At 46.1% G+C, this 12,995-nt stretch overlaps 1 protein-coding gene across 6 annotated transcripts in view; it reads left to right on the top strand.

The window, feature by feature from the left end:
• The window catches only part of FAM219A (family with sequence similarity 219 member A), a 52,045-nt gene that overhangs the window by 34,716 nt on the left and 4,334 nt on the right, over window positions 1-12,995 (top strand). For 3 of the 6 annotated variants that reach the window (XM_036081374.2, XM_036081375.2, XM_036081373.2), the window contains exons 2-3: window positions 9,870-9,969; window positions 12,730-12,832. In XM_036081374.2, the coding sequence (XP_035937267.1) occupies window positions 9,870-9,969; window positions 12,730-12,832 (203 nt within the window). The remainder of the gene's footprint in view (window positions 1-9,869; window positions 9,970-12,729; window positions 12,833-12,995) is intronic. The other 3 variants (XM_036081377.2, XM_036081379.2, XM_036081376.2) reach the window with 1 other exon arrangement.

Raw genomic sequence — 12,995 nt, 5'->3', positions numbered from 1 at the left:
GCCCTGCCTAAGCAGAAGGAACCCAGAATCCCTTGACCCCTCCAGCTCCCTTGATTTTAGAATCATTTCCCCTCTCCTTTCATAGGCCTCATCTCCAAAGTCTGTGTTGGCTGAAACTGAAGCAAAAAAGAAAGAAGGAGAAAGAGAGAGAAGGGACTGCCTTCTATCCACTACCCACCCTCACACATTTTCGCCTTCTGCCTCAGGCCCTACCAGTCCATTTTCTTCCATTTTTTTCATAACGTAAAATTAGCCATTTTAACCATTGTTAACCTATTTTAAAAGAACTTTACACCTTCACCCCTTTCTCCATTAAGTGAGATAGTCTTTCCCTAAAGAGGTGGAAATGGGGGCCAGGGGAGGTGTGGCAGGATAGGGAGCTCGGAAACCCTCTAGGTCACAAGACTATATAGGCCAAGACCTGTGTCTCTAGCTAGTCCAAAATAAGGCAGGAGACTCTTGAACATCTGTTTCAGGGTATAAGCTTAAGGATAGGGATGAAAGTCACAGGGGCCAGGCCAGGCTAGGCCTCCCAGAGGAACCAAGGTTTCTCAGTTTCTGGCTCTGGCTCCTACCTCTTGGGTTATGAGGTTTGTCCCCTAGGCCTTTATGTCCCCTAGGCTTCCTTCAAGACACAGCTGCTACAATGGGTGTCCCTGAGTTGAGGTATTTGTCCTATCTCCCAAAGAAAGGCTTTTTAGTCATAGGGTTTCCAGGTGAGTAGGAATGGGAATGAAACGCAGAACATCAATCTAGGACAAGCAGTCCTAACCATGAAGGAGAAGAGCAGAATTCTAAATCTTTTTAAAAGCCTCACTGACCCCTTGTCTCCCCATTTAAAAAATGAATCTAGTTCTTTGCCATCCCAGTACTAGCTTCATATCTTTCACCATTCTTTTTTTTTCCCCTCAGTAGTTTCTGAGTAGCTATTTTTGAAAGCTAAATAATGGGTAAGGGAGTAGGAGCTGCCACTCTCGCTGGGATAACTCCAGAACCATTTTGGTTAATTCTCCTACCCCAAGTCTGAAAGCAAGGGATACTCATTCTCTGAAGTTTGCCTCCTGGCTCTGCCACTAGTCACGGTTCCTATAGCTGATGTGCTGGCACAGGCCAAGGACCAGCTGAAGCATGGTGGCCAGCCACCAGGCAGTACTGTCCCCATTTAGAGTTTTTCCCCAACTTCAGTGTAGCAAAGTCTTCTCTCCTTTTGTTCTTTTAAAGATTTTATTTATTTGACAGAGAGAGACACAGCGAGAGAGGGAACACAAGCAGGGGGAGTGGGAGAGGGAGAAGCAGGCTTCCCGCTGAGCAGGGAGCCCGATGCGGGGCTCGATCCTAGGACCCTGAGATCATGACCTGAGCCGGAGGCAGATGCTTAATGACTGAGCCACCCAGGCGCCCCTCTCCTTTTGTTCTTAATTGGTGGCCTCAAGTCAGGCATATTTTGTCTGGCAGGTGATGCCCAGAGGGAATTCTATTCTTTGAAAGAAGATTCCCCAGAGACCACCAGGTAAGTAAGGACTGAGGCACAGTTCTCTTGCAAGATGATGGATAGATATGATGACCTGAAATACCCAGGCACACAGTGAGAAATAAAATATTAAAAATCAGCTATAGCCCTCAGTCATGACTGGAGGCATTATAAATTGGGACAATCCTTTGGGAAAGCAGTTTGGCACATGTATCAAGAATCTTAAAAGCACTCCTGCTTTTTGACCTTATACTTCTACTTTATTTAAGAAATTATCCTAGGGGTACCTGGGTGGCTCAGTCTGTTGGGTGGCTGACTCTTACAATGTGGGATTGAGCCCCACATTGGGCTCTGCACTCAGTGTGGAGTCTGCTTGAGATTCCCTCTCTCTCTCTCTCTCTCTCTCCCTTTGCCCCTCCCCCCACTCGCACTCTCTCTCTCTCTCTCTCTCTAAAATGAATAAATAAAATCTTTTTTTTTTAAATTATTCTAAATGCAAATATATATGGATTTCAGCATAGTACTATTTATAATAGTGAAAAATTGTAAGCAACCTGAATGTCCAAAATAAGTGAATGGTTAAAAAGTTAGTGTACAAAAAAAAAAAAAAAAAAGTTACTGTACATCCCCTCTATGGATATTATGCAGCCATTAAACTGATGATTTCAAAAACCATGTAAAAATATGGAGAGTTGATTATATTCTAATACTAATTTTTAAAAATCCAGAATATAAGGCGTGCCTGGGTGGCTCAGTCGGTTAAGCATCCAACTCTTGATTTTGGCTCAGGTCATGATCTCAGGGTCATGAGCCTGCTTAAGATTCTCTCTCTTCCTCTCCCTCTGCCCCTCCGCTTGTACTCTTTCTCTCTCTCTCTCTCTCTCTCTCAAAAAATAAAAATGCAGAATGTAAGATAGTTTGTTTTTATTTATTTTTATTTATTTGAGAGAGTGAGTGAGAGAGAGAGAGCAGGAGCAGGGGGAGGAGCAGAGGGAGAGAGAGAAGCAGACTCCCTGCTGATCAGGGAGCCCCACACAGGGCTCGATCTCAGGACCCTGAGATCATGACCCAAGCCAAAGGCAGATGCCTAACCAACTGAGCCATCCAGGCGCCCCAGTTTGTTTTTCTTTAAATGTTGTTCTATGCATGTGTATTAGCTGGCACTCTGGTTATAGTAACAAATTTAAACTCAAGCTAGTTTAAGTTAAAAAGGAAACTAGACTGGGGCGCCTGGGTGGCTCAGTTGGTTAAGCGACTGCCTTCGGCTCAGGTCATGATCCTGGAGTCCCGGGATCGAGTCCCACATCGGGCTCCCTGCTCGGCAGGGAGTCTGCTTCTCCCTCTGACCCTCCTCCCTCTCATGCTCTCTGTCTCTCATTCTCTCTCTCTCAAATAAATAAATAAAATCTTTTAAAAAAAAAAAAAATAAATAAATAAATAAAATAAAATAAAATAAAGGAAACTAGACTATAAGGACACTAGATTTCTCATAGTATTCAAGGACAGGTGTGCCCTTCAAGCCTTAGAAGGGTAGAGCAAGTTCTAGAATCAGAGCCTTGGAAGGACTTTATCTCTTGTGTCTGCTTCTTTCTGAACATCAACTTTATTCTTGTCTCCCTGCCCAGTGGCTTTCTCTGCTACCTAATCTACAGTCTTGAGCTTTACATCTCCTCTTAGTCCTACTTCCTATTCTGGGGGAGACTCTGATTGGCTTCATCTGATCCAAAAAAGAGTGGGACCACACTGAACCAACATGGTACCTGGAGCCCACCCCTTGACCACGAGGAGAAACACCAACTCCTAGAGAGGGAAACCCCAGAGTGTTGTTACTGTGGTATACACACAAGACTTAAATACACTAGAACATTAACAGAGGTTTTTTCAAGGTAGTGAAACTAAAGATGAATTTTAGAAATTTTTAGCATGTATTACTTTATAATAGAAAAATCTAAGGGCGCCTGGGTGGCTCAGTTGGTTAGGCATCTGCCTTCGGCTCAGGTCATGATCTCAGGGTCCTGGGATCGAGCCCCACGTGGGGCTCCCTGCTCAGTGGGGAGCCTGCTTCTCCCTTTCCCCCTCCGCCCCCCCCCCCGCTCGTGCTCTCTCTCACGCACTCTCGCTCTCCTGTCTCTCCCTTAAATAAATAAATAAATTCTTCAAAAAAAAAATCTATTAAACTTGTTGTGGCTATGATTGTTATTAGGCCTGGGGTCAGCAGAACTCTTCTCCATTTTGGTTCTCCCAATGACAGCCACTACAAAGATACTAAAGCCTAGTGGTGCTTGTTTTTGGTAGTGAATTCCACTAAGCTGTTTAAGGAGACAGAAAATTTTGTTAATCACAGGACCAATTTGAGTTCTCACACTAGCTGTAGCATAAAAATCCTTTCTACTTCTTTGTGTTTAACTTTACTTTGCCCCAAAATGCCTCTGCAGAAGTGTGGTGTGTATGAAGAAAGAGTGCTTTCCTTCTTTGCTTGCAACAACCAGTAGCTACTCCAGAGCTGGAAAGTGAGTGGACACTCAATGTGTTGACTTTATTTGAGTTGAGCCTTCTTTTGAGGAAAAACCTAGAAGATTAAGGAGATTTAGACTAATAAGAGAGGCCTCACTGAGCTAAGCAGGATCTTCTGCCCCCCTCATGCAAATTTAGGCTTCACAGATTTTTTTTTTTCAGTTCTTCTTCCCCTCTTTGTAAAAGCCACTAGTGGCATTTAGAAAGATGGTCTCTTTTATGTTTCCTTGATCTTCCCCAAAGACCTTATACTTGTGAGAGGTGTTTGTCCTTTCTCATAAGTGGGCCCATAAAGGTCTTATTATGTCCCCAAAAGATAGAAGTCCCAGCCAATTGCCTGGCACTACAGGCAGCTCCTGGAGAAATCCTGGAGAAGGAAGCTAGGGAGCTGCCCAAAATTCAGACCCAGGAAATAGGACTCAGGACTTCAGGTCATACACAAACAGCTGTTATTGGTCAAATGATTCTCATGTTGAGATGTGGAGTCAGAAACAGATGGAAATGCTTATAGGCTGAATAAACAGCCATCTGCAGGGAAGTAGAGAGGTCTAACCAATGCCTACATTGCTACTGAATATTCTTGGATGGGAGGTTAGTTTTCTGCCCAGCCGTGGACATTGGACATAAAGGCATTGAGTTGTATTTTCTGTATCTGTCTCTAAAATATGATATCTAAACATGTTTATTTCCACCCACTGTCAAGAGATGTTTTGGGGAGTGGCATAATCTTGAAAACAGGAGACCCCAGGTAGTTTCTGAGCTGATCTCTGGACAAATTGTGACAGAAATGAGAGTTGGTCTTTGATGCCTTTTCTTGCTGTACCCATGTGTCAGAGAGTGGCCTGAGCCCTAGGTCTTCCCTGCTTTCCTGTTTCCGTATCAGTGTTATCTTTCTTCCTGCCCCTGTTCCTGCTCTAAGTTTGCCCTGCTTCCTGCTTCCACCCAAGGGAACTGAACAGGGTACAGACAGGACTGTTCCAGAGGTAGCCTTTCACAACTCAGAACTGCCTCTGCTAACTCTCTAATAAACCTAGACGAAAATTCACATGTGTTCGGTGAAGAAAGGTTAGATAATGTTGGTACAAGCACTTTGCCTCTTCATACTTCATTCTGAATCCACTTAAATTTCCATTTTTCTGAGAATTAGTGCTTGGAGGTGAGGACAGAGGTTACCTTTCTTGTGGGAAAGCTAAAACTGAATCATGTCTCTGCTCTGAATCATTCATGCTCAGTCCACAAGGCAAGGGCAAAATTGTTCAGCACCACGGAGAGCGTCTTTCATCCTGGTGACAAGATCAAGGGCACCTAGGTAAAAGATAAGGATTTGTAGCTACAAGCCCATCCAGTCTGATCTCCTTACTCTCTGGCCAATCACCAAGTACCCCTTTTCTCTTCAAGCTCTTAGTATTCAACTTCTTCCTTTACCTAACTAGGCTTTTAGGAATGAACTCCTTTAACTTTCCACCTACCTTTCTGCCTCCATGTTCTCTGCATCCCCCACTCATCTTCACCTCCCTTCCATTTCAGTAGGGAACCTTCCTTCTCTGGCCCAAGGCTCTGTTTCCATATCCTCTTGAGTCCTGCAGGACCATGCCCTATCAAACATCTCCTTTTCTATCTAGCTTCTTTCCCTCAGGCTAGAACACTGGTCAAGTATTTCATAGGTCCAAAGAAATTCTTCAACTCCAAAATTCCCTCTGGCTATAATTTATTCTCATTCCTTCTCTTCTCAGTCTGGCTCCTTGAAAGAATATCTGTGTTCACTGTTTCTACTTTCTCTTTTCCTGTTACCTCCTAAATCTTATGTAATCTGGATTCTGTTCCTACTCTTCAACTAAAACTGTGTTTTCTGAGGCCACTTATGACTTCCTTATTTCTAAATACTGTATTTATCTTCTGGGACTCATCTGGTTTTTTGACACTGTTGATAATTACAGGGAGCTCCTTAAGGATGGGACTACTTTCTGTTTATATTTATGAGCCCCAGGCTTGCCACTGATAAATAAATGAAGGAAATATAGTGTGTCAGAGTAAGGAGAGGGAGGAGGCAGAATACCCCCTGGTCAGGCCCCTCCTCACCCTGTGGAGGGAATACCTTTTCCACAGATACTTCCCTACATAATCCAGGCCCCAACCTGTGAGATGCCAGGGCTGCAGCTGTGGGCCAGTCACTCCTAGGGCATACTGTCCATGATTGTGTGGGCCTTAAGGAACCTCTACTAATACCTCTATAACTAGCACAGATATATTGCTTAATAGGTACTATAAAGTGCTCACATCTATTAACTTATTTTAGCCTCAGAAGAACCTTTCATGTAGGTATTAATATTAGTCGCATTTTACAGATAAGGAAACTGAAGCCCAGATTACACAGCTAGTAAATGGAGGAGCCAAGATTTATTTTTTTTAAAAAAATGGGTTGATGAGTTGAATTTGTTGAAGCTGATGATAAGTACCCAGGATCTCACTACATTCTTTTCTTTTGTGTAAGTTTAATAATTTCCATAATAACACATTTTTAAAGGATCAGATTAGATTAAATCAATGGATTTTTTAAAGATTTTATTTTTAAGTAATCTCTACACCCAACGTGGGGCTCAAACTCACAACCCCAAGATCAAGAATCACTCGCTCTACCAACTGACCCAGCCAGGCACCTCAAATCAATGGATTTTAATTTTGTTGTTGTTGTTGTTGCAACAGAACCCTTTCTCCAACCAAAATTTTGTAGAAAGGTTGGTGTGTAAGTGAAATAAAAGAGGATCTCCAGGGGCGCCTGGGTGGCTCAGTCGTTAAGCGTCTGCCTTCGGCTCAGGTCATGATCCCAGGGTCCTGGGATCAAGCCCCGCATTGGGCTCCCTGCTTGGCGGGAAGCCTGCTTCTTCCTCTCCCACTCCCCCTGCTTGTGTTCCCTCTCTCGCTGTCTCTCTCTCTGTCAAAATAAATAAAATCTTAAAAAAAAAAGAGAGAGGATCTCCATTTTCACTACTATTGCTTCCCTCTTGCACTCAGCCCTGCCCAAGGCACAGGGTTCAGGGAACACAGTTTAATGAAAATCACTGGACCAGACTAACTCTAAGAATTCTTCTGGCACTTTTGCCTTCCTCTAATTATATTGGCTTTGCACTGGCCATTAGCCTATATATCCTGTCCCAGAAACAGTGAGACTGGGCTATTAATCATTTCTGCAGTCTGTGGAGAATTTGTTTGAAGGGTTGCAGAAACATGGGTTGCTGTTAGAGATGCATTTCAATGTCTGTCTCCACTGAGTGTTTAATAATCTTGCTAATCTGCACTCTAGTTCCCAGATCTAGCTAACTCCTGTCAGATGTCCTTGGGGGGCATTTTAAATTCTCCCTGATTTCTTGGAGTCAGACGTTTCCTTCTGCCTGGATTCTCTCTGATACTTAACATTTATGAATATTTCACATTTAACCTGATTACATTTCCATGTGATGGTCATGGTGCATTGGCTGTGTTTCTCAGGGAAGACATACAGGAAGCCCACAGTAAAGACTTGAATTTTCAGGCACAGTGCCCGAGATCTTTGTCCTTGCCACTAAGATGGCCTTCTATCATGGATAGTGACAGGGGAGACGCTGAATGGTGGGCTTTGCATGGGACCTCTCAAGCCTACGGCTCTGAACCCTGGCTTATGACCCATAGGAACTGGCAGTTTCTCTCAGGGATCAAAAGCCACCAAGACCAACCCAGTGGCGTTGAGGACCAAATGTGGGTCCCTGTGACCAGAATTGCTCAACAGCTTCCCAGGCCCACTCAGACCCTATTCTTCCTGCAGTTTCCCTCCACTGTTACCATTTCTACCCAGTACCTCCAGACTGAGAAGCAACTCTGATGAACTCATCTGTGCCGAAGAGGGAAGGGTTAGCCCCAAATGCCTGAGGGGCTCACGTGTTTAAAGTCACCCCCAGGGAAAGGACAGTGAGGCTTACATGGATGGATGGAGTGGAGGGTTCCAGAGAAGATGCATGATTGGGAAGGCCATAGATTTAGAAGTCACCAGTGTAAAAATGTTACTCTAAACTGTAGAAGACATCAGGGCTCCCCAAGGAGAGAGGCGGGCTGAGGGCCAGAAACTGCTGAAGAGACAAAGGGCTGTGGGGGGAGTAAAAAATGATGGTTAAAGAGGTAACATGAGCCAAGGATCACAGTGTCCTCGAAGCCAGAAGAAGAAACCATATCCAAATGGATATGGTATGTGTGACATGTGAGAAATGCTACAGAAAAAGTAATGTGATGAAGGAAATTGGAGAGGTGCCACTGCTTCCCTGGTGGGATCCCACAGGCATCTTTATGGCCTTTACCATTTGAGAAGTCATCCCTCAAGCTGCTTTGGGAGTAGGTCCTACCTGTGGCCTAAGGGGAAAGCCAGACCCCAGCTGTCAGGTCTTCATGCACCCTGTAGGTAACACCTCAAGGCTGTTTTGGCCACAGAGAGGCATGTATGGGCCCAGGTCTGCATGGGACAACTGATATCCATCAGGAGTCTCTCAGGAGGAGCTGAGACAAAGAGGCAGAGAATAAAGGACTGGAGAGGATTGCAGCATGGGAAGCTGCCTGAGATGCACTGGGGCACTGCAGCACCCCACTTGTTCTGAGCCCTGCCCCCTACAATCCCAGCTAAGGGGTGCAGTTCAGAGCAGAGGACAGAAGCCCAAGTTCTGCCCTCAGGATCACAAACCACTGTGGCAACAGAGCCCACCCAGGGTCTCGTACTCTGGATGGCCTGAAAGAACACGGGCAAGGCTAGGATTTCCCTCCAAACATTCTAGACTTTTTCCTTTCCCCGTAATGACAAGCCTGTTTTCATCCCCACTGCCTCATTCTAAAGAGAACAGAAGCCACCATAATAGTTATATATGTCCTTCCCTTGCTGGGTCACTCAGATCCCTGGGTCTGACACTGTGGGGCTAATCCTGGAGCGTTCTACCTGTCTGTCTGCTGTCTGTACCCCCAGAGGCAGAACAGACAGAGCCTTGGGTCTACTCTGCAGTCTCAGACCTTGGGCTTACCATTCTTTAATCCTAGGCAGATGTCTAGAGTGGCAGTACCCATATCAGTGGTTGGTCATCAGTTTCTCAGGGAGAATGTGCATGACTCCAGCCCCTTCCTACTGACTACAGTAGGGTGGGCCAGGGCCCTGGACCTTGTAGCAGAGGTTTGGGGTGTTTTGGAGGAAACAGTGAGGCCTGATTACTGAGTAGCACAGGACTAACTGGTCACCAGCTGATTTGCCATTATTCATCTTCTCACCTACCATACCCAGCCAACCTTTCAGGAGACACTCTTTAGGATTCATCTGTGGAATGAAGAAGTTCTCATGAGAACTCTTTTGTCCATTGGCTATAGTCTTGAAGTCTGGCCTGGCTTGGCCAGTTAGTTCTCTGGGTCCAGTGAAGGGACACATCCAATGCTAGGGGAAACAGAAGGAGAAGGCCTGTCTTAGGGAGCATGTACTCTGACTTTAATCCAGATTTAAACTCACAGAAACCTGGAAAGACCTTTCCAAACAAGTATACAGGAAGGCCCCTGAGGAGCAGGGCAACTAGTATGGGAGGTTAGACAGGAGATCCTGTGGGTTTAAGGAATCACAGTAGATTTTCTGGGGGAAGCCTGGCTCACACAGGCCTTTGAAGACAGACACCAGGTGGGTGTAAGTGGGGCTGAGATCCGAGGCTCTTTTATCCAGTTCAAGGTCTTCCTTCCAGCGTGTATGGGTCTGCCCTTCCCTTCTTTAATCGCCTGTCTACTGCCAGGGGTGAATGAGCCCAGATGATGGGTGGGAAGACCAGCTTCAGGACTGAGAGCAGCCCCATATATTCACTACCTAACAACTTTCTGTCTCTCTACTTTCTCCCCACAGGACCCAACCGCCGCCTCCATCTCAGACGGGGACTGTGACGCCCGGGAGGGTGAGTCAGTAGCCATGAATTACAAACCATCCCCGCTCCAAGTGAAGCTGGGTGAGTGTGTCCGGGGGGTGAGGGAGATGTGGGGAGTGGACAAGGTGCTCTGGGCTGGGTCTGCAATGAGGTGGCACAAATAAACCAACTCAGACTAGATGATTCCAAGACTCAAGCCACCAAATCATCGGCACTGCCAGACACCTTATCTCCTGCAAGGCAAAGAGGGAAGTTACAGTTCTCTGCAGGACCCAAAGCTCTAGGGAGCATCTCTGAGGCCAAGAAGACTCCAGGTGTTCTAGGGGATAGCTTCAGGGATAAAACCATGCAACCCCAGAGAGAGGGTTAGAAGTCCCATCAAACACTGGGCCAGGCTGGGAGGAAACTGCCTTACAGGTGGGGTGTCAGTTATTATGTTTGAGGGGTAGAAAGGAGTGAGGATCCCAAAACCTAGAAGCTGAGATCCTCTCCCTATTCCTCCCTCATCCATCTAGAGATCTCAGGGCCTGGTTGGCTCCTGTTTTGGGGAGCTTTCCCTTGGTTTTTTAGTAAGCCCAACTATCTCCCCACCCCCTTTCCAGGGTCACCTTTCCTTTGGGGGTTTATTTCATGTCCATTCTGAAGGCAGTCAGAAGCAGCCTGCTTCCTTGAAGCCACTTGGCTCCCAACCACTGCCCATAGCTCCCGCAGCTGCTCTTCTCTCTTCACCCTAAGCCAGACACTGCCCTTCTCCCTTCAGGGGCCAAAATTTCACTCACCAAAGGCCGCTGCATATACCAGACTTACTAAATTTTGGTTTCATGAAGAAGAATTACAGCACAGTGCATCCAGGAAACAGTTTACAATTAAATACAATTCATGACTGTCCTTCAAAACTCCTCTGCCATCCCTGCTACCCTCTTGGCCATTTTCTCCTCAGACTCCAGCTGCCCAGTAAATACTGGACCCCTCCTCCTAGGAACCTTTTTCCATCTGTTGTAAAACCCTTTCCTTGTAGCTGCTGGAGCTCCTTTTCACAGAGTCCTATTCTTTTATTCAGTTTGTTTGTTTGTTTTCTTGTGGTGTGGGGGGGAGGGTTGTTTTGTTTTGTTTTTATCTTGCTTCTCTCATTCCAGACCATATCCTGGGATCTCCTCAGGCTGTTTTTCTAAACAAGAGAGCAGTTCTCTCAGTGGATTTGTTCATCTTCCCAAGACACCGGACTCCAACTACAGCCAGTTTTATTTATTACTGTTTAACAATACAAGTATTTTAACAAGTGTAACTCCTCTTTCTACTCCCTCCTCCACCACATTCTCCTCCCCAGAGATAATCATTCTAAGCTTTTTTAGTTTTTCTTCTTTTATTTTATATTTTAACATAAGTGGTATCATACTGTACACATTTTCTGAAACTTTGTTTTTGTTTTTGTTTTCCATTTAATGCCTTGGAGGCCCTGGCAATATCAGTATATAAAGAATGACTTCACACTTATTTTAAATGGTTGCATAGTAGTCCATAGTTTGGTTTTGCCAGTTTATTGTTTGCCTTTTTTTCACTATTTCAAACAATTCCAACATGCTTTTAAAATAACACTTTTTTTCCTCCCCATTATAGTACCACCAAAGCTCCTCATGAAAACTCAGAACCTTGTTCCCTTTGCACTAAGGAAACTCACCACCGGGAACTTTCAGGCAAATTGCACCCCCTAGAGTACTGGAGTGGTTATGGCAGCTGCTGCCAGCTGGAAAGAAGCTGGAAAAAACTGGAGTCAGAGGAGCAGTGGCAAAGACAGAGGGTCAGAGACTGAGAGATGAGAAACTAGAGACATGGAGGTCAAGGGAAATTTCAGAGTCACAGCAGCTGGAAAGTCCCATTCCATCCTGCCTCTCTAGGGCTAGTGTTTTTTTTTATGAGCACTTTCCCCTAGCATCCTTTTGCTGCCCAACAGTCCCTTTTCCACATCTGGGCTTAAGATGAGTAGGAAAGGGTAGGCAGGCCCCCTCCAAGGCCCAGGCAGCTACTAGCTACTGGTAACAGTGTCACGTACCAGACAGTGGGTCACCTGGTGGCCAGCCCCATAGATCTGGTAGACTCTAGAGCCTTGGAGAACTCAAAGGCTGGCACAAGTATAGCCAGAGGAGCTCCCCAGCCTCTTGCCCTTTACCCCACTAGCCCCATTCTTCCCCTCCCACTCCACAACTTCAGTGGCTCCTTTGGCTTCTGCAATAATCCTAAGTTCCTTTGTCTGGCATTCAAGGCCTTCAAGCTCTGTTTGTAACCAGAGGGAGCCCCAACCCCTTAACACAGGATCTAAGACATAAAGGTGAATGGCGAATAAATAAATGACTGAACACATGTATCCTCTTTTTCCAAACTGACCTCCCTCCAACTTCACCCCTCCATCCCATCTGGATCCATACTTACTTTGCTCACTTGTAAATGCATTTTTGTATATGCTATCCCTCCTTCCTAGAATGCCCTCCTCTCTCCAGCTCAAGGTATCACCTGCAAGAAGCCCTGACTTCTCCATCCTTCTGCTTCATCACTCCCTCTCCAGCCTTTCTCTGGCATCAAGCATACACTAACTGCCCCACATGGGAGTACAGCTTCTGGAAGACAGGGGTCAGCCTCTTCCTGTTGCCTCTTATTATCTACCTCAGGTTGTGCAGGGCCAAGTACTGTCTCCACCAAGCAGCAGGGCCTGGAGTTGGGATCCCTGCCTCGGCTCCTAGAGAAGCAAGGGGTTTCACAATGGAGGCCCAGCCCAGTCAGTCCTGAGCAGTAAGGTAGGATGGCCCTGGGAGCAGGACACAGCTTCCTTCCCATGTTCTCCTGCAGAGAAGCAGCGGGAGCTGGCCCGGAAGGGCTCCCTGAAGAATGGCAGCATGGGTAGCCCCGTCAACCAGCAACCCAAGAAGAACAATGTCATGGCCCGAACAAGGTAGAGGCCCCCCTACCCCACCTGGACCCTGCCAGTCAACATCTATTTCTGCTGGTCCTACGCCTCTCCTTCTTCCCTCCCTCCTCAGGCCCAGCTCCTTTCTGAGAGGAGGGAGTCTCAACAGGATCCAAGGGGCAGGGGGAAGTGGTGGGTCAGGGCCCAA

The sequence above is a fragment of the Halichoerus grypus genome, chromosome 14 (assembly GCF_964656455.1).
Source record: "Halichoerus grypus chromosome 14, mHalGry1.hap1.1, whole genome shotgun sequence".
Lineage (NCBI taxonomy): Eukaryota > Metazoa > Chordata > Mammalia > Carnivora > Phocidae > Halichoerus > Halichoerus grypus.
Note: the sequence above shows the minus strand (reverse complement) of the source record. Positions and strands in the feature narration are given on the sequence as shown.